General features: G+C 41.6%; 1 protein-coding gene across 6 annotated transcripts in view; it reads left to right on the forward strand.

Moving 5' to 3' along the window:
• The window catches only part of EXOC6 (exocyst complex component 6), a 303616-nt gene that overhangs the window by 140230 nt on the left and 141530 nt on the right, over positions 1–21856 (forward strand). For all 6 annotated transcript variants that reach the window (XM_056529421.1, XM_056529419.1, XM_056529417.1 and 3 more), the window contains 4 exons: positions 822–927; positions 3511–3620; positions 18904–19015; positions 20590–20724. In XM_056529421.1, the coding sequence (XP_056385396.1) occupies positions 822–927; positions 3511–3620; positions 18904–19015; positions 20590–20724 (463 nt within the window). The remainder of the gene's footprint in view (positions 1–821; positions 928–3510; positions 3621–18903; positions 19016–20589; positions 20725–21856) is intronic.

The following is a 21856-nucleotide window of genomic DNA, read 5'->3' on the forward strand; positions in this document are numbered from 1 at the left end:
AGCGACCCATTATTAATAGTTAGTAGCGTCATACGGTCAGTGCTAACAATAGATCTTTCCATACATATAGTGCCCCATATCAAATGATGCCATGGTACACACTGTACCCCATACTAAACTAGGGTGCCCCATGTGAAATTGTGCCATGTTTAGTGCCCCATGTAAATCAGTGCCAAATAAAGAGTGACACCCAATAAATATTGGCCATTTTATCCCTTTTCCCATATAAAGTCCAGTGTCTCCTATACTTGTTACTTCAGTCTATGTCCTGACGCTTGCTGGCATGATCGCTTATGCGATCATGCCAGCAAGCGTCAGGACATAGACTGAAGTAACAAGAATAACATCAGTCATAGTCAAGTGTAAACTGCCCCACCCCGTACATGGAAGCCCAAACACATAGATGGCGATGACCTTTCTGGTGCCTGTTTTTGCTAAGCCATTCGTATGTGTATGTTCATAAAGCAGATGCTATTTCTTAAAGATTTTCTACAAAGTTCATGTTTTCCACTGCATCCCTTTAACCATCTATGGTGGAACCCCGCAACAACAAGTGTACACTGTTTCTTTTAACATTCATGGGTTATCCATATAGTGCATGGATATGTTGGGTCCTCCAAAGTGACATTCATTTTTTGTTTTCATTTATTAATTTTTTTAGACTAGGGTGATCCAGGGTGATCGTGTAACAGCCTTTGCCTGTCCGGGCATGCTGGGAGTTTTAGTTTTGCAACAGCTGAAGGCACCCTGGTTGGAAAACAATGGTGTAGAGGATATGCATTTACCTGGATCTTTAATCCCCTGGTTTTGTGACTTTTTAGGGATATTTTTGAAGCTGATAACTACAGCCCAATTCCTGTAGCGAATGAAGAGGAGTACATGGCTGTAATTAGCAAATTTCCTTTCCAAGATCCAGAAGGTGACAAGGTAAGTAAGCATGATAGGTGTTTGTTTGACATGCTGTTGCATAACCTGCTACTATACAGTAAGTCACTTTAAGGTGAAGAGATGGTATCAGCCCGCCTGGGGTCCTTATCTAGACCTTATGGAAATCTGGTGTATTTGTCATTCAATTAGATGTCTAGTGGCCTTCTCCAAAGAAAGGAACCATGTGAAAATCATGTTTGATGGAGTAATATGGTGAAATAACATCATTGACTATTGACACCATTTGTCTTCTTTTTACTAAACTTTACCAAATGCCAGCGTACAAGTCTTAAAAAATGTTCTCCGAATACTTGGTTTTGCCTCCATTGCAGTTTTTTTTTGTTTTTTTATTGAACCCTGTTTTCTAGCTTTCGTAATGCTTGTGCTACAAAGAGTGCTTACAAAGTGATATTAGATTAAAGGTATACTGTAGGTATTGCCTAGAACAATCCATTGGGCATCTGGCGGACAAGGCCTTCACTGTTTTATGACACAGTTTCCTTAAGACCATTGATTGCGAACAGTAATAAAGCATGAGGAGGCATATTACATGTGAGATCAGTTACATGAAGAGGAAAGGGATTTAGGGGTTCTTTATTCCAGAAGACAAAGGTAGACAGACAATCTCATAGAGCAGCAGGAAATGCTAGCAGAATGTTTGGGTGTATAGGGAGAGGTATTAGCAGTAGAGATGGAAGTGCTCATGGGTGTATAGGGAGAGGTATTAGCAGTAGAGAGGGAAGTGCTTCTGGGTATATAGGGAGAGGTATTTAGGGAGAGGTATTAGCAGTAGAGAGGGAAGTGCTCCTGGGTATATAGGGAGAGGTATTAACAGTAGAAAGGGAAGTGCTCCTGGGTGTATAGGGAGAGGTATTAGCAGTAGAGGAAAGTGCTCATGGGTGTTTACGGAGAGGTATTAGCAGTAGAGACCGACATGCTTGTGGGTGTATAGGGAGAGGTATTAGCAGTAGAGAGGGAAGTGCTCATGGGTGTATAGGGAGAAGTATTAGCAGTAGAGAGGGAAGTGCTTCTGGGTATATAGGGAGAGGTATTAGCAGTAGAGAGGAAAGTGCTCATGGGTGTATAGGGAGAGGTATTAGCAGTAGACAGGGAAGTGCTCATGGGTGTATAGGGAGAGGTATTAACAGTAGAGAGGAAAGTGGTCATGGTGTATAGGGAGAGGTATTAGCAGTAGAGAGGGAAGTGTTCATGGGTGTATAGGGAGAGGTATTATCAATAGAGAGGGAAGTGCTCATGGGTGTATAGGGAGAGGTATTAGCAGTAGAGAGGGAAGTGCTTCCTGGTATATAGGGAGAGGTATTAGTAGAGAGGGAAGTGTTCATGGGTGAATGGGGAGAGGTATTAGCAGTAGAGAGGGAAGTGCTCATAGGTGTATAGGGAGAGGTATTAGCAGTAGAGAGGGAAGTGCTCCTGGGTGTATAGGGAGAGGTATTAGCAGTAGAGAGAGAAATGCTCATGGATTTATAGGGAGAGGTATTAGCAGTAGAAAGAAAGAAGTGCTCATGCTGCTGTACAGAACACTGATGAGACCTCATTTGGAGTATTGTGCACAGTACTGGAGGCTGGATCTCCAGACAGATATAGATACTCTAGAGAGAGTTCAGAGAAGATACTAAACTAGTACATGGATTGCAGGATAAAACTTACCAGGAAAGGTTAAAGGACCTTAACATGTATAGAAGAAGAGACAGAGGGGATATGATAGAAACTATTAAATGCATAAAGGGAATCAACACGGTAAAGGAGGAGAGGATATTTAGTAGAAGAAAAACTACCACAAGAGGACATAGTTTTAAATTAGAGGGGGCAGGTTTCTACAGTAATCTAAAGTATTACTTTACTGAGAGAGTAGTGGATGCATGTAATAGCCTTCCTGCAGAAGTGGTAGCTGCAAATACAGTGAAGGAGTTTAAACATGCATGGTATAGGTATAAGGCTATCCTTCATATAAGACAGAGATAGGTATAAGGCTATCCTTCATATAAGACAGAGATAGGTATAAGGCTATCCTTCATATAAGATAGAGATAGGTATAAGGCTATCCTTCATATAAGATAGAGATAGGTATGAGGCTATCCTTCATATAAGATAGAGATAGGTATAAGGCTATCCTTCATATAAGATAGAAATAGGTATGAGGCTATCCTTCATATAAGATAGAGATAGGTATGAGGCTATCCTTCATATAAGATAGGGCCAGGGACTATTTATAGGATTCAGATTATTGGGCAGAGTATATGGGCCAAATGGTTCTAATCTGCCGACACATTCTATGTTAAGATGAGACATGATATATGTGAGATCAGTCATATGAAAATAAGGTATGATACATGGGAGATCAGCTACATAAAGATTAGACATGATACATATGGGATTGTGAAAGGGATCAGCAGTACATTGAGATGTAAATTACTGAAAGCATCTTTTTAGTGTCAGAGAATTTGGTTAAATGATAAGTGAATAGAAATACTTTATATATCTGCACACTCAGGGAAACTGCATGTAGCTATATATTTTATTTTTGCTTTTTTAATATTTTTTTCTGTTTGTTTTCTTTTTTAGGTATCTTTTCCAAAGAAACTCCCAATGTCTCAGTCCGTCCCACAGATTTATATGCAGGTCAAAGAATTCATTTATGCAAGCCTTAAATTTTCGGAATCACTTCATCGAAGGTAAATGCCATTTCCAAAGACCTGGTTAGTAGTAAGTCTGGGAGCAATTGTACAATGAGTGTTTAGTGAAGAGGTTACCTTATGGTGTTATGAACAGGATTTGGCATTCCTTCCAACCCCTCTCATACACATGCATTTCTGACTTGAATAAGCGTGCATGTGTTCTCCATAACCTCTGGCATCTTATATCCCTAAAAGGGGGAACTCCACTGGAAAATATTTATTTTTAAATCAGCTGGTGCCAGAAAGTTAAACAGATTTGGAAATTACTTCTATTAAGAAATCTTATTCCTTCCAGTACTTATCAGCTGCTGTTATGATTCATAGGAAGTTATTTTCTTTTTTAATTTCTAGTGCTCTCTGCTGACACCTCTGTCCATTTTAGGAACTGTGCAGAGTAGGAGCAAATCCTCATAGAAAACCTATCCTGCTCTGGACAGTTCCTAAAATGGAACTGTGGTCAGACAGAAAGGGAATTCAAAAAGAAAAGAACTTACTTTGGATCATAACAGCAGCTGATGAGTACTGGAAGGATTAAGATTTTTTTAATAGAAGTAATTTACAAATTTGTTTAACTTTCCGGCACCAGTAAACAATTTTTTTTCCCAGTGGAGTACCCCTTTAAGAACAAAGGTGTCGGGCATGTTATAATACAGCTGTTTAATGCTTTCCCTGGCATTGGTCATCAGGGGAAAGTTGGGCCACCCCAATACACATTATATGGTTTGCCGTTCCCACCAAAATAGGCATGTTTGGCATCCTTTCAGTGTAGCCACCATCACATAAGGGGGCTTGTCCTTTCTTTGCTGGACAACTGTATAGATGACCTGTGTAACCATGCAGTTTTTCAGGTTCATTTCAATAATTTTAAAGGGGTTATCCAGCCTTATAAAACTGATGGTCATCAATGTTAGATTAGACGGTGATCAAACCTCCCTGTACACCCACAAATTATTTACCAGCGTTCGTATTGGTATCTCCAAGCTTTTAGTAGAGATGATGCAGTTTTGCCCTGTTAACTGTTCTACGGCAGTGTTTTCCCAACCAGCGTGCCTCCAGCTGTTGCAAAACTACAACTCCCAGTATGCCGGACAAAGGTCATCAATATGAGATCAGCGGAGTTCTGACTCTCAGCACCCAAACTGATCAGCTATTTGAAGGGGTTGCAGATCCTTGCTCATACCTGCGTAGCCGTAGATCAGTGTTTCCCAACAAGCGTGCCTCCAGCTGTTGACTGTCCGGGCAGACTGGGAGTTGTAATTTTGCAACAGCTGGCCACACGCTTGTTCGGAAACACTACTCCATGTCAATTCAGGTGCTTAGAGCAGTGTCTCCCAACCAGGGTGCCTCCAGCTGTTGCAGAACTACAACTCCCAGTATGCCCGGACAGCCAACGGCTGTCCGGGCATGCTGGGAGTTGTAGTTTTGCAACAGCTGGAGGCACCCTGGTTGGGAAACACTGACTTAGAGTCAGACCCCTGCTTATCTCATACTGATGACCTTTGTCCGGGCATTCTGGGAGTTGTAGCAGGCACGCTGGTTCGGAAAGACTGCTCTACATCGATGCAGATCAGGGTCTGCAACGCCTTCAAACAGCTGATCAGTTGGGGTGCTGAGAGTCAGACCCTCACTAATCTCATGTTGATGACCTATTGTAAGAATAGGGCATGAGTTTCTAATAAGACTGGAAACGCCTGCATAAATCAACTGACGTAAGTAATGCACATGCCGCCATTTTCTCCAGACTCTGTCAGAAGAGGTTTCGTAGGTAAGTCGTAGCCCGTACAGCCGGCCTGCATCACTCGGGACTGTTAATAGAAGGTGTTTGGTTAGTCTGAGCAGATTAACCTGTTCCATTGTGATATGCATTTTCTGTAATTGTCTTTCTCTACCTGGCTTGGTTTAAATCAGTTAGAATAACATTTGAGAGCCCAGCGTGAAAACACAGCGGCCAGAAGCCTCCTTCCAGCTTATCTGCCACGTCTTATCTCTTAATGAATGTAAATGAGAGGAGTTCACACATCCTTAATTGATCCCTGGGACAATTTACACATAGTAACGAGTCACCTTTTGACCTAACCTGTAAATATTTACTCACACAAAGTCCACCGGCTAACAGGTTGTCACCACCAGACAGCAGCGCGCCAGTGTTTAGAGTCCAAGTGAAAAAAAGCTACGCACAACCATTTTGAAGCGTTATTGGCCTAATAGGGTGACGCGTGCCCACCGCAACTGCACGCCACGCTGTAAAGACGAGGCCCGTAGGTAAAGAGGTGGCGGTGCGGGCCAAGGTGACCAAGCGTTATTGGCCTAATAGGGTGACGCGTGCCCACCGCAACTGCACACCACGCTGTAAAGACGAGGCCCGTAGGTAAAGAGGTGGCGGTGCGGGCCAAGGTGACCAAGCGTTATTGGCCTAATGGGTGACGCGTGCCCACCGCAACTGCACACCACACTGTAAAGACAAGGCCCGTAGGTAAAGAGGTGGCGGTGCGGGCCAAGGTGACCAGTCCCATTCCAGCTGTCATTCTCCTAAGACTGTTTAGAGTAGGTTCACGTTTGTTACAGGTAATACATACATACGTATACATTCGTGTACTGACTGAACAGGGCTGCATATCCAAGCCACCAAGCCATGGCCATTAATTACATTGGACTAAAAGTCGTCTACTAGGTCATGTTATTTTGAGTGTCTACTGTCAAAAGCGTGACCGCCTGCACTTTGAAGTCCAGCAAAACTACAATATATGGTCAGAAAGATATGGATGGGCACATGTGGGATATGCGGCAGTATACATCGGCATACCATTCGGCCTGTATACAGCGAATATAGAGCAATAACATAGCCTTACAGGATAGTAGTGATCTGGCTGGTTGCCAATAGTATTGTGTACGATAGACGTAAAGCAGCACACACAATAGAAAAGTTGATAGGGTGCCAGCAGATGTAAAGCCCAGGTCACATAGGTAGACTCAAAAGGATCACTGCAACACTCTGTTGTAGTAAACAATAGTTGAGCAGCTTTATTCCATCACGGTGCAACGTTCCAAGCACGCTTTATAAAGGCTGCATGGGCAGCTGAAACATTGCACTTTGAATCCAAGATGGAATAAAGCCACTCAAATTTTGTTTACTACAACGGAGTGCTGTATTGATTCTTCTTTGTGTGTGGTTGTTTATATATGTATATATATGCATGTGTGTGGGGGTAATATATATATATATATATATATATATATATATATATATATAATATATGCTTTTTTTCATCTTCTATCTAAAGATGAGTTTCTTGCAATAGACAAAACCATTTTTACAAACCTTAAAGCAAGACCCCTGGCCTGAAAACTTGTATGTTGACTGTCCATATGTGACTGGACTACCTGCCATGGTAAACCACAGTCCGGTGTAAGCAAAGTGCAAAGGGCTGCAAATGTTTCTGCTTTTTTACCCAAAAAAACTAAGAAGGACACTATGAGGGCCTAGAATCCCATGGAAAACCTTTTTTTTTTTTTTTTTTTAAATCAACTGGTGCCAGAAAGTCAAAACAGATTTGTAAATTACTTCTATTAAAAAATCTTAATCCTTCAAGTACTTATTAGCTGCTGAATACTACAGAGGAAATGTTTTTCTTTTTGGAACACAGAGCTCTCTGCTCACATCATGACCACAGTGCTCTCTGCTGACATATCTGTCCATTTTAAGACAGTTCCTAAAATGTCAGCAGAGATGTCAGCAGAGAGCTTTATTATCTTGCATATCCAATGTATTATTATTATTATGATAATTTTTTATTATTATTATTATTATGACTATAAACAAGTAGCTTTTTAACCCCTTAAAGGGGTATTCCAGGAAAGAACTTTTTTTTTATATATCAACTGGCTCCAGAAAGTTAAACAGATTTGTAAATAAATTCTATTAAAAAATCTTAATCCTTCCAATAATTATCAGCTGCTGAAGTTGAGTTGTTCTTTTCTGTCTGGCAACAGTGCTCTCTGCTGACATCTCTGCTTGTCTCAGGAACTGCACAGAGCAGAATAGGTTTGCTATGGGGATTTGCTTCTACTCTGGACAGTTCCCAAGACGGGTGTCATCAGAGAGCACTTAGCCAGAAAAGAACAACTCAACTTCAGCAGCTCATAAATACTGAAAGGATTAAGATTTTTTTTAATAGAAGTAATTTACAAATCTGTTTAACTTTCTGGAGCCAGTTGATATATGAAAAAAAGTATTTTCCTTGAGGATGCAGCTAATTTTCACCTTAAGGACGCAGCCCTTTTTTGCAAATCTGACCACTGTCACTATTAATAACTATTATATATTATATTAATAACTCTGGAATGCTTTTACCTTTTAGTCTGATTCCGAGATAGTTTTTCCGTGACCTATTCTACTTAAAATTTTCGTCATTACTTGCATCCTTTCTTGGTGAAAAAGCCCCAAATTTCATGAAAATTTTGAACATTTTGCATTTTTCTAACTTTGAAACTGTATGCTTGTAAGGAAAATGGATATTCTAAATAAATGATATATTGATATACAGTATGTCTACTTTATGTTGGCATCATAAAGTTGACATGTGTTTACTTTTTTGAAGACATTAGAGGGCTTCAAAGTTTAGCAGCAATTTAAAAAAAAAAATCGCAAAAATGTAAAAATCTGAATTTTTCAGGGGCCAGTTCATTTTGAAGTGGATTTGAGGGGCTTTCATGTTAGAGATACCTCATAAATTACCCCATTATAAAAACTGCACCCTCAAAGTATTCAAAATGTCATTCAGAAAGTTTGTTAACTCTTAAGGTGTTTCACAGGAATAGCAGCAAAGTGAAGGAGAAAATTCTAAATCTTAATTTTTTACACTCACATGTTCTTGTAGAGCCATTTTTTGTATTTTTTCAAGGGGTAAAAGGAACCCCATTTCTCTTGAGTAAGGAAATACCTCATATGTGGATGTAAAGTGCTCTGTGGGTGCAACAAAGTGCTCAGAAGGGAAGGAGCGACAATGGAATTTTGGAGAGTGGGTAATAGGAGAAAATGCCCCCCCCCCAAATTTTTTACCCCATCTCTTCTGAGTATGGAAATGCCCCATATATGGATGTCGAGTGCTCTGCTGGTGCACTACAATGTTCAGAAGAAAAGGAGTCACATTTGGCTTTTGGAAAGGAAATTTAGCTGAAATGGTTTTTAGGGGTCATGTGACATTTAGGAAGCCCCTATGGCGCCAGAAAAAAAAAAAAAAAAAACAAACATGGCACACTATTTTGGGAACTACACTCCTCAAGGAATGTATCAAGGAGTACAGGGAGCCTTAACACCTCACAGGTGTTTGAAAACTTTTTGTTAAAGTCAGATGTGTAAATGACCAAAAAAAAAATTCACTAAAATGCATTTTTACAAGGGGTAATAGGAGAAAATGCCCCCCAAAATGTGTAACCCCATCTCTTATGAGTATGGAAATGCCCCAAGTGTGGACGTCAAGTGCTCTGCTGGCGCACTACAATGCTCAGAAGAGAAGGAGCATCATTGAGCTTTTGGAGAGAGAATTTGTTTGGAATGGAAGTCGGGGGCCATGTGCGTTTACAAAGTCCCCGTGGTGCCAGAACAGTGGACCCCCCCAACTGTGACCCATTTTGGAAACTACACCCCTCACAGAATTTAATAAGGGGTGCAGTGAGCATTTGACAGATCTTTGGAACAGTGGGCTGTGCAAATTAAAAATTTTATTTTTCATTTTTACGGACCAATGGCACTCCTTCTCTTCTGAGCATTGTAGTTCACCCACAGAACACTTAACATCCACATATAGGGTATGTTCTTACTCAGAAGAAATGGGGTTACAAATTTTGGTGCCTTTTTTCCCAAAATGAAAAATTTTGGGTAACATCTGCATTTTAGTGAAATGTTTTTTTTTTTTTTCATTTTCCCATCCAGCTTTAACAAAAATCATTAAACACCTGTGGCGTGTTAAAGTTCACTATGCCCCTTGATATGTTCTGTGAGGGGTGTAATTTCCAAAATGGGGTCACACGTGGGTATTAATTTTTTTGCGTTGATGTCGGAACCGCTGTAAAATCAGCCACCCCTGTGCAAATAACTAATTTAGGACTCAAATGTACATAGACCCCCAGACGAAGGTCAGCGGACCGAAACACATGTAGGGGTGGCGGCATCATGGGACTTCTAGTACTTCCATTTGCACTGTGATATGCATCCTCATTGCTTACTGCTGCATAGTCTTCATTTAAACCTACTATTATACTGCACTTGCACTTTTTTGCTCTGGTCTTTTGGATAAAGCCTGAGCTTGTAGTAGTTCAATTATCCAGCACTTTTAACTACCATCTTTTCCAGTGCCAGTATGTTTTACATTTTTGCTCTGATATATACTTGTCCCAGGTATGCCTGTGTCATTCTCCTCCTTTTTAATCATGTATTTTTTAACTCTATGTTTAATAAAGATAAAGATTAATTATTTATTTACTATAATTTGAGTAGCTAATTTTCTATGGCTATTTATTATTTATTTGGAGTCTACCTATTAGGCTTATTCTACTTGCAAAGGGGCATTGCATATAGCCATTACATGTAGCCACTATTATAGGGCACATTATTACAGTATAATTATTTTTTGTATAAGTAGATCTTTTGCATGTTTTGCATACTTATAGTGCGTTCTCTTTCCTGAGCCTTGTTGTGCTCCCGAGAGCATTTTACGTCCACATATGTGGTATTTCCGTACTCAGGAGAAATTACGTCACAAATTTTGGGGGTCTTTTTTGCCTTTTACCTCTTGTGAAAATGAAAAGTATGGGGCAACACCAGCATGTTAGTGTAAAAAGTTAAATTTTTTTAACATGCTGGTGTGGATCCCAACTTTTCCTTTTCATATGAGGTAAAAGGAGAAAAAGCCCCCCAAGATTTGTAAAGCAATTGCTCCCGAGTATGGAAACACCCCATATGTGGCCCTAAACTATTTCCTTGAAATACGACAGGACCCTGAAGTGAGAGAGCGCCATGCACATTTGAGGCCTAAATTAGGGATTTGCATAGGGGTGGACTTGGATGCAAGCGTTACAATTGGCTCCACTATCAATAATATGCTACGCCAGTGATTCCGAAACAGGGTGCCTCCAGCTGTTGCTAAACTCCTGGCATGCCTGGACAGTCAATGGCTGTCCGGAAATGCTGGTAGTTGTTGTTTTGCAACAGCTGGAGGCTCCGTTTTGGAAACACTGCTGTACGATGCGTTTTTCATTTTTATTGGGGGGGGGACAGAGTAAGGGGTGTATATGTAGTGTTTTACCCTTTATTTTGTGTTAGTGTAGTGTGTTTCTAGGGTACATTCACACGGGCGGGGGTTTATGGTGAGTTTCTCGCTAGGAGTTTGAGCTGTGGCGGAAAATTTGACACAGCTCAAACTTGAAGCAGGAAACTCACTGTAAACCCACGCGTGTGAATGTACCCTGTACATTCTCATGAGGGGGGCAAACCTTCAGCTGTTGCAAAAGTACAACTCCCAGCATGCACTTACAGACCGTGCATGCTGGGAGTTGTACTTTTGCAATAGCTGGAGGCACACTGGTTGGAAAACCTTCAGTTAGGTTCTGTTACCTAACTTAGTATTTTCCAACCAGTGTGCCTCCAGCTGTTTCAAAACTACAACTCCCAGCATGTACTGATCGCCGAAGGGCATGCTAGGAGTTGTAGTTATGCAACAGCTTGAGGCACCCAACTACGTCACCCAGCATGTCGAGACAGCCTTTTGCTGTTCGTCCATGCTGGGAGTTGTAGATTTGCAAGATTTTGAGGGCTACGGTTTAGAGACCACCGCACAGTGATCTCCAAACTGTACCCCTCTAAATCCTGCAAACTACAAATCCCAAAATGCCCAAACAGCAAACAGCTGTCAGGGCATGCTGGAAGTTGTAGTTTTGCAACATCTGGAGGGCTGCAGTTTAGAGACCACTGCTTAATGGTCTCCAAACTGTCGCCCTGCAGATGTTCCCAAGCAACTACTCACCTCCTGCAACAGAATCGCTGCACGCCGCGCAAGCTGGAGGATTGCCGATCGCCGCCCAGTAAGGAACCACCGCCGCTGCTCACATCACGGTTCCCCTGCTCTGCCCGGACTACCATTGGTGGGTAGAGCAGGGAAACCTAGCTTTAACCCCCCGCCCACGATCTGCTATTGGTCGGTCGCTTCTGACCAACCAATAGGAGGGGTGGCACCCCTGAGGAGTGCCACCTCACTCCTATCCCTTCAGGAGGATCCAAGACACCTTTGATTACCCTTATTTTCCAGGTCACCGGAGACCTGTATGACCCCGAATCACAGCAGATTGCCGGTCTGAATTGAAGGGGGGGTCTCTGGACCCCCCTCGGCGATGAGCTGGGATACCTGCTGAATAATTTCAGCAGACATCCCGGTCCGGTACCCAAACGGCTTGCGGCGGGATTGAAATTCCCACGGGTGTATTTTTTTTACTTTCCCAGAAACTCCTATAGTTTTATGTATACAAAGCATGAGAGTTGTAGTTTTGCAATAGCTGAAGGCACACTGGTTGGGAAACACTGCTATAGCTGAATACAGTGTATAGCACAAAGAATATACATGGCTCTATAATTTGGGATCATAAGAACCCCATGTGCTATTGCTAAACAAAACGTATACTTTCTGGAAACATGCCAATGTATTCGCTATATTTGGTCTATTTTTGTGGAACATAATACTATATATATCTATATATATCTATCTGTGATATATACACATATATATGTGTATATATGTATGTGTGTGTGATACATATGTGTATGTTGATTACTTAGGGTGAGGACACATGATGTGTGGACGCACAGTTTCTATAGATAAAACCCAAATTCAGGCAGAAGCGGCACTCCAAATTAAGATGAAAAGGTAGGTTCTATCTGTGATACAAGCGATGTTTCGGCTCATCTATAGAGCCTTTTTAAGCAGCGAATCAGTAGATGAGCCGAAACTATGCTTGTATCATAGATGTGTGAATAAACACCTACCTTTTCACCTTAATTTGGAGTGCCGCTTCTGCCTGAATTTGGACAATGCATTTAGGGACCCTGGTCTGGTCCTGGAGCTGAGCGGCCACTCGAATTCCTTATGCACACGGTGCTCCTCTATCAAGATCTATATTATTATAGATAAAACCCTGTGGCCGATAACTACATTGAGCTAGAACTCTTTAGCTGTCCTCAATACTCGACATGTTGCATTGTTCATCTCACTTATATGGAAATAAAATCTATTTCATTCCTCTGTTTTTCTTCTTCTGCAGCCCATGACCCTCAGAAGCCCTCTAGTGCAGTACTAAATCTATACACTTGATGGCAGCACTTACATGCTGCCTTTCAGGGGCAGATTTTTCCTTACAGTTGTGTGGTTTCTGCCAATTCTATTATGAATGTGTTTTCCTGAATAACTGTCCAGGTGGAATGGAAATTAATGTTAGAATTAGAAGAACAGCAAAACTATGTAGTATACATAAAGACCAGGATCGCCGAACAGTATGTTATCTTCCTGGCGCTCGAGTTCGGCACATCGCGGATCGTGTTGTCAGATTGATGGGCGGTGCTGGAGATGATCCAGCAGTTATGGTACATATTGGCACCAATGACAAAGTAAGAGGTAGGTGGAGTGTTCTAAAAAATGATTTCAGGGACTTAGGCCGCAAGCTTAAGGCAAGAACCTCCAAGGTAGTATTTTCTGAAATATTACCTGTATCACGAGCCACACCAGAGAGGCAGCGGGAGATTAGGGAGGTAAACAAGTGGCTCAGAAGCTGGTGTAGGAAGGAGGGGTTTGGGTTCATGGAGAACTGGGCCGACTTCGCTGTCGGTTACCGGCTCTACCGTAGGGACGTGCTGCACCTCAATGGGGAGGGTGCAGCTGTGCGTGGGGAGAAGATGGCTAGAAGGGTGGAGGAGTGTTTAAACTAGGGACTGGGGGGAGGGAACCTACAACATAGAGGGGGAAGATAGTGTAGATAGAGAGGGGGACTTATCAATGTACCTGGGGGTGGAACGGAGGGAGGGGTTAGAATAGTAATAGGGACACCATTGAATTGCATGTTGACTAATGCCAGAAGTCTGACCAATAAAACTGACGAACTGGAGTGGTTGATGTCTGAGGAGGATTATGACATAGTGGGTATAACAGAGACTTGGTTGGACGATAGCTGTGACTGGGCAGTCAACATACAGGGTTATAGTCTATTCAGGAAGGATCGAAAAAACGGAAAGGGGGAGGAGTTTGTATGTGAAATCGAGTTTAAAGCCGCACTGTGGGAGGATATACGGGAGGTAAATGATAATGTGGAGTCATTATCGGTAGAAATATATGGAGATAAAAAAAATCCTGATAGGGGTTTGCTATAAACCACCAAACATAACGGAAGATCCAGAAGATCGATTACTGAGGCAAATAAACAAGGCAGCAAATCAGAATGATGTGATAATAATGGGGGACTTTAACTATCCTGAAATAAACTGGGAGACTGAGACCTGTGAATCTAATAGAGGAAACCGGTTTCTGACTATAGCTAAAGACAGTTATCTCCCAAATGGTGCAGGGCCCGACCAGAGGGGGCGCCCTACTGGACTTAATATTAACCAACAGACCTGACAGAGTAACTAATGTGCAAGTAGAAGGACACCTAGGAAATAGTGATAATAATATAATACAGTATAACTGGTTCTTCAATAAGGGAACCTCGCGAGGGGCCACAAAAACAATGAACTTTAGGAAGGCAAAGTTTGATCAACTCAGAGAAGCCCTTAACATTATAAAATGGGATAATGTCCTCAAAAGCAAGAATACTGGCACTAAATTGGAGACTTTTAAAATTATCTTAAATTCTCACTGTAAGATGTATATACCTTATGGGAATAAAAGGGTCAGAAATAAAAGAAAACCAATATGGATGAACAAAATAAGGTGGCAATAAATGACAAAAATAAAGCGTTTAAACTACTTAAACAGGACGGCAGTGAAGAAGCATTAAAAAGCTATAGAGAAAAATGTAAAATATGTAAAAAACTGATAAAAACAGCAAAAATATAGACAGAAAGACTCATTGCCAAAAAGAGTAAAACTAACCCCAAAATGTTCTATAACTATATAAATAGCAAAAAGATCAAAAATTAAAGTGTAAAGGAAGAAATTATAAACTGGGATCAGAAAAAAGCAAATATATAAAACAAATTCTTCTTCACTGTAAGGAAAATGAAATGCCAGGTGAAATACTGTGTGATAAGGTAAACTCCCCAGTACAGGTCACCTGTCTAACCCAGGAAGAAGTACAGTGCCGTCTACAAAAAATCGAATTAGACAAATCACCAGGTCCAGATGGCATTCACCCCCGAGTTCTAATGGAATTAAGTAATGTGATAGGCAGACCCCTACTTTTAATATTCAGGGACTCTATAGTAACAGGGACTGTTCCCCAGGACTGGCGCATAGTAAATGTGGTGCCAATATTTGAAAAGCGATCAAAAGGTGACCCCGGGAATTATAGGCCTGTTACTTTAACCTCTGTTGTATGTAAATTGTTTGAGGGTTTTCTAAGAGATGCTATTTTGGAGTATCTTAATAAAAATAAATGTATGACCCCATATCAGCATGGCTTTATGAGGGATCGGTCCTGTCAAACTAACCTGATCAGCTTTTATGAGGAGGTGAGCTCCAGACTGGACCAGGGGCAATTGCTCGATGTCGTATATCTGGATTTTTCCAAAGCATTTCATACGGTGCCACATAAAAGGTTGGTGCATAAAATGAGAAGGATTGGGCTGGGGGAGAATGTGTGTAAGTGGGTAAGTAACTGGCTCAATGATAGGAAACAGAGGGTGGTTATTAATGGTACTTATTCTGATTGGGTGACTGTTACTAGTGGGGTACCACAGGGGTCCGTCTTGGGTCCTGTTCTATTTAATATATTCATTAATGACCTTGTAGAGGGGTTGAATAGTAAAGTAGCAATCTTTGCAGATGATACTAAACTCTGTAAAGCGGTAAACACTATAGAGGACAGAGCACTGTTACAAATGGATCTGGATAGGTTGGAGGTTTTGGCTGGGAAGTGGCAGATGAGGTTCAACACTGATAAATGTAAGGTAGTGCACATGGGGAAGAAAAATCCGGGCTGGGAATATGTATTAAATGGGAGAACACTTGGGACGACTGACATGGAAAAGGTTTTAAGATTCTTAGTTAATAGTAAATTTAGCTGTAGTGACCAGTGTCGGGCAGCTGCTGCCAAGGCAAATAAAATCATGGGCTGCATCAATAGGGGCATAGATGCCCACAACAAGGAAATAATTCTACCGCTGTACAAATCACTAGTCAGACCACACATGGAATACTGTGTACAGTACTGGGCACCAGTGTACAAGAAAGATATAGTGGAGCTGGAGATGGTTCAAAGACAGGCAACCAGAGTAATACAGGGAATGGGAGGACTACAGTACCCAGAAAGATTATCAGAATTAGGGTTATTTAGTTTAGAAAAAAGAAGGCTTAGGGGAGACCTAATAACTATGTATAAATATATCAGGGGACCGTACAGAGATCTCTCCCATGATCTATTTATACCCAGGACTGTATCTATAACACGGGGGCATCCTCTACGTCTAGAGGAAAGAAGGTTTCTACACCAGCACAGATAGGGATTCTTTACTGTAAGAGCAGTGAGACTGTGTAATTCTCTCCCGGAGGAGGTGGTCATGGTGAACTCTGTAAAAGAATTCAAAAGGGGTCTGGATGCATTTTTGGAGAGTAATAACATCGCTAGATTTATAGGGACAGAACGTTGATCCAGGGATTTATTCTGACTGCCATATTTGGAGTCAGGAAGGAAATTTTACCTCTAGTATGAGGGTTTTTTGCCTTCCTCTGGATCAACTCAGTAGGGACTCATTAGGGTTATAGGTTGAACTTGATGGACTCTGGTCTTTTTTCAACCTTATGAACTATGTTACATATGTTACAGTGATATGTTACAGTAAAAACCTGAGCAAGCTTGCAGGCTGGACAGCTAAATGCCTTATAAAATGTACAATGGTGCACCATGGACATTGTCGTGATATGACTGTGAAGTACCAAAAAACACTTTTCCTTAACTTTAGAATTTATGTAGTTGTTTACCTCAGTTGACTTATATGGAGTTCATAGCAGAGTTGCTCCTGTTAACTGTGGGATGTCCATAATATGCAGCAAGGTGGCTGGGAAATTCCAAGTCCCTTCAGCTACAAAGGTTATAAGCTGTTTTATGATGACCCGGGACCAATGTCCTGCTCACATAGTATGAACTGCTTGAACCTGCCACTAAAAGTAGTTTTACTGGTAAATTCCCCTACTGATGACCCTTTATGGCTGCGGTCACACCTTGCCTGGTTTCTTCCAGCAGCATAATGATATTTGCAGCCATTTTTGACGCCATTTCAAAAACTGTAGCAAACAATTACACTCAGAAAAAATTCAACATATAAACATAGCTTATTCGGGATTTCCTATTCTAGAAGTTTACCTACACAGTATTACAGTATTTCCGAACCAGGGTGCCTCCAGCTGTGGCAAAACTCAAACTCCCAGCATGCCCTGACAGCTGAAGGCGGTCTGTGTATGCTGGAAGTTGTAGTTTTGCAACAAGTTTTCCCGCAAATGGTAGTGTTTCCTAACCAGGGTGCCTCCAGCTGTTGCAAAACTACAACTCCTAGCATAGCCAGACAGCCAGTGCTGTAAGTTTTGGTTTGTCAACAGCTGGAGGCACCCTGGTTGGGAAACGATCTTGTATTAGTGTTTCCCAACCAGGATGCCTCCACCTTTTTCAAAACTACAACTCCCAACAGACCCGGACAGCCAATTCCTGTCTTTTTATACTGGAATGTTGTAGTTTTGCAATAGGTTTTACTGGAATTTTGTACTGTTTTCCAACCAGGCTGCCTCCAGCTGTTGCAAAACTACAACTCCCAGCATGCTTGGGCAGCCAAAGCCTATATCCGGGCATGCTGGAAGTTGTAATTTTGCAACAAGTTTGGCTGGATGTCATAGTGTTTCTCAACCAGTTTGCCTCCAGCTGTTGTAAAACTACAACTCCCAGCACCCTGGTTGGGAAACAATGCTGTATTATAAAGCCTTGCACATAAAACACTTTAAATATGATTTTATTTTAAAAAAACTGACCCTGATTCCTTATAACTTTCCTAATATACCCTATACCAGTGTTTCCCAACCAGGGTGCCTCCAGGTGTTGCAAAACTACAACTCCCAGCATGCCTGGACAGCCAAAGGCTGTCCAGGCATGCTGGGAGTTGTAGTTTTGCAACATCTGGAGGCACCCTAGTTGGGAAACACTGCCCTATACATACATTATATTAATGTATTCTTTTCATACAGTAATGACCTATTCTAATTTTTTGACGGTCATTAAAGGGGAACTCCGGTGAAAATAAACTGGTGCCAGAAAGTTAAACAGATTTGTAAATTACTTCTATTAAAAAATCTTAATCCTTCCTGTACTTATTCGCTGCTGAATACTACAGTGGAAATTCTTTTCCGTTTGAAACACAAAGCTGTCTGCTGACATTTTAGGAACTGTCCAGAGTAAAAGGAAATCCCCATAGCAAACATATGCTGTTCTGGACAGTTCCTAAAATGGACAGAGATGTCAGCAGAGAGCTCTGTGTTTCAAAAAGAATATAATTTCCACTGTAGTATTCAGCAGTTAATAAGTACAGGAAGGATTAAGATTTTTTAATAAAAGTTATTTACAAATCTGTTTAACTTTCTGGCACAGGTTGATTTAAAATAAAAAATTAAAATAAAAAATAGTTTTTCACCGGAGTACCCCTTTAAAGGGGCAGATGTACTATTGTATTGAGATTGTCTGTCTATGCCTCTATAAATTTTTCTTCTCGAGTAAATAGCGAATGTTATTTCCTTCCGCTGTTGATAGAGTCACAGATAAGTCATCCTACAAAGAAACACTTTCATTCACGTTCTGGGATTGTTGCATATTTTGTCCTTGTAATAATTCCCCTATGAGACTCGCTCCGAGTGGAAGTGTCAAAGGTTTGTTCTTAGTGGCGCCTGAGGTGGAAGGAAATGTCCTGATTGACATTCGGGGCCGCAGACAGAGGACGTGTTGTAGAAACCTATCCGGGTTCACACTTCACCTTAGTTCATTTTTTGCTGCGTCTATTAGAGGTCCGATGTATTAAAGGAGCTTGTCTTTTTATGATTGATTTCAGCTCAACAGAGATTGATGATCTGCTCCGGAAATCTACCAACTTACTTCTCACAAGAACCTTAAACAGCGGTTTGCAAAACCTCATCAAAAAGCCTCATATAGGTCTGACTGAAGTGAGTATTAACATGGAGATGGGCATTATCTCTCATTTTTGTTGTTTTTCAGGTTTGGTACTGCTTGCCAGCCCCCATCCAATCTGATATTGCTGACCTATCCTAAAGATAAAAAAGATTAATAAAAAAAGAATCCCTGGAAAGCCCTCTAAGAGTACCTCTTATTTCTCACTGCTTAAAAGGGGTACTCCAGTGGGAAAAAAAATTTTTTTTAAATTAACTGGGGCCAGAAAGTTAAACAGATTTGTAAATTACTTCTGTTAAAAAATCTTAACCTTTCCAGTACTTAACAGCTGCTGTATACTACAGAGGAAGTTGAGTTGTTCTTTTCTGTCTGTCCACAGTGCTCTCTGCTGACACCTCTGTCCGTGTCAGGAACTGTCCAGAGCAGGAGAGGTTTTCTATGGGGATTTGCTCCTACTCTGGACAGTTCCTGACATGGACAGAGGTGTCAGCAGGGAGCACTGTGGTCAGACAGAAAAGAAATTAAAAAAAGAAAAGAATTCCTCTGTAGTATACAGCAGCTAATACGTTCTGGAAGGACTAAGATTTTTTAATAGAAGTAATTTACAAATCTGTTTAACTTTCTGAAAAATTGTTTTCCACCGGAGTACCCCTTTAAGTGAGCAGTCTACTAAATCACCAGAAGTCCCATAGACTTGTATTGCAAGTGTAAAAAAAAAAAAATAGAGGTACCCTCTAATCCGGTGTTTCCCATCCAGGGTGCCTCCAGCTGTTGCAAAACTACAATTCCCAGCATGGGGCAGGGCCGTGACGTCACGGCCCTGCCCCATGCTGGGAGTTGTAGTTTTGCAACAGCTGGAGGCACCTTGGTTTGGAAACACCATATTAAAGGGTACCTTTATTTTTTTTTTTTTACACTCACAAGCCTTCACCCCGCATCGCCAGTCATCTGGCACGGAGAGAAGTTTGCTCCGTGCATCGGATGTCTGGGGTACAACAGCTAAGATCGCAGGGGTCCCCAGCGGCGGGACCTCCGCGATCAGACATCTTATCCCCTGTCTTATGGATAGGGGAATAGATGTCCAGGAGCGGAGTACCCCTTTAAGGGGGACTGGTCCACTTACAAGCTTTCAGCTTACTTAGCTTTAAATTAGCAGTTTCCGTAAGTTTTTGGCGCTGATGTTGATAAGGTGCCTATAGACTCTGATGGGACTGTTATGTGTCTAAGTGGCCCCTTCATTCTAGTTATTATCGAGGGTCCCAGCTCACATGACCTCAACAATAAAAGCTTCTAACATATCTTTATGACTCCATTGGTCCCAACATCTCCCGGGCAGTTTCATTCTGTTTAATGTGGGTCAAGAACAAATTCTGCCAAAAACACCTGTCTTAACAAGCCCTGATTTTCAACCTGCTGAAGATTCAGTGTTTTCCCTCCAGATAAGGAAGCTATGTATGTCTGCCAGCATTGCTCTAAGCTATATATAGCTGTGCAGTTTCCTGTAATACAGTAATTGCCATATATTTTTGTACTGTCTGAAAAAGACAATACCGCCTTAAAAATCAGGTGGGACCGCGTGTTACAAACCTGCTACCTCTTTGCTTTGTAGCTTGTGCAGATCATCATAAACACCACACACCTGGAACAAGCCTGTAAATACCTGGAGGATTTTATTACGAATATTACAAATATTTCACCCGAGACTGTGCACACCACAAGACTTTATGGCCTGTCCACCTTCAAGGTAAGGTTTATCGTAATACACAACCTTGACTACATGAATAAAGTGACTCTCCCTAAATGTTTGAGTTCACACTTTTATTTCATATTTGCGTGTTACATGTCATCTCTGGCACATCTCGACATGACTCTCCACTCAGGACACCCCTTGGGCATATTATTCAGGACACTCCTTGGACACCCCTTGGACATGTTATTAGAGCTTCTATTGGACAAAGAGTTGTACATCGTAGCACTCTATATCAAGAACTTACCTTGAATGTGTAGTACATGGACACCTTTTGATTTAAAGTATACCTGTTGTTTACAATTTTTTTGACATGTCAAAAATTTTCATCGGTCAAAGTCTGGGGGCTGAGACCTCCACCAATTACTGGAACAAGTGGTCAGAAACTCTGCAAAGGACTTCTCTCCCCTTTTCTATTTTCTCTGTGCCGCTAGAAGAAGCGGGGAGAAACTCAGCAAAGGGCTTCTCTCCCCATCTCTCTTTTCTCTGTGCTGCTAGAACAAGCAGGGAGAAACTCAGCAAAGGGCTTTTCTCCCTGTCCCTCTTTACTCTGTGTCGCTAGAACAAGCGGAGAGAAATTCAGCAAAGGGCTTCTCTCCCCATCTCTCTTTTCTCTGTGCTGCTTGAACAAGCAGGGAGAAACTCAGCAAAGGGCTTTTCTCCCTGTCCCTCTTTACTCTGTGCCGCTAGAACAAGCGGAGAGAAATTCAGCAAAGGGCTTCTCCCCCCATCTCTCTTTTCTCTGTGCTGCTAGAACAAGCGGGGAGAAATTCAGCAAAGGGCTTCTCTCCCCATCTCTCTTTTCTCTGTGCTGCTAGAACAAGCAGGGAGAAACTCAGCAAAGGGCTTTTCTCCCTGTCCCTCTTTACTCTGTGCCGCTAGAACAAGCGGAGAGAAATTCAGCAAAGGGCTTCTCTCCCCATTTCTCTTTTCTCTGTGCTGAGAGATGGATTCCGGAGAAGCCTATGGATTCTGCCTACTGCAGGATGGAGAGATCAGGAAGAAGAGTGCTTAGCTGAGAGAATTGGTGGAGGTCCGGGCACCCAGACATGACCGGAGCAAACTTTTGACATGACTCTATGATGTATTTTTTTTTTTTTTTTTTAAATGACAGTGACACTTTGATTTA

Source organism: Hyla sarda, chromosome 7, assembly GCF_029499605.1.
Source record: "Hyla sarda isolate aHylSar1 chromosome 7, aHylSar1.hap1, whole genome shotgun sequence".
NCBI lineage: Eukaryota > Metazoa > Chordata > Amphibia > Anura > Hylidae > Hyla > Hyla sarda.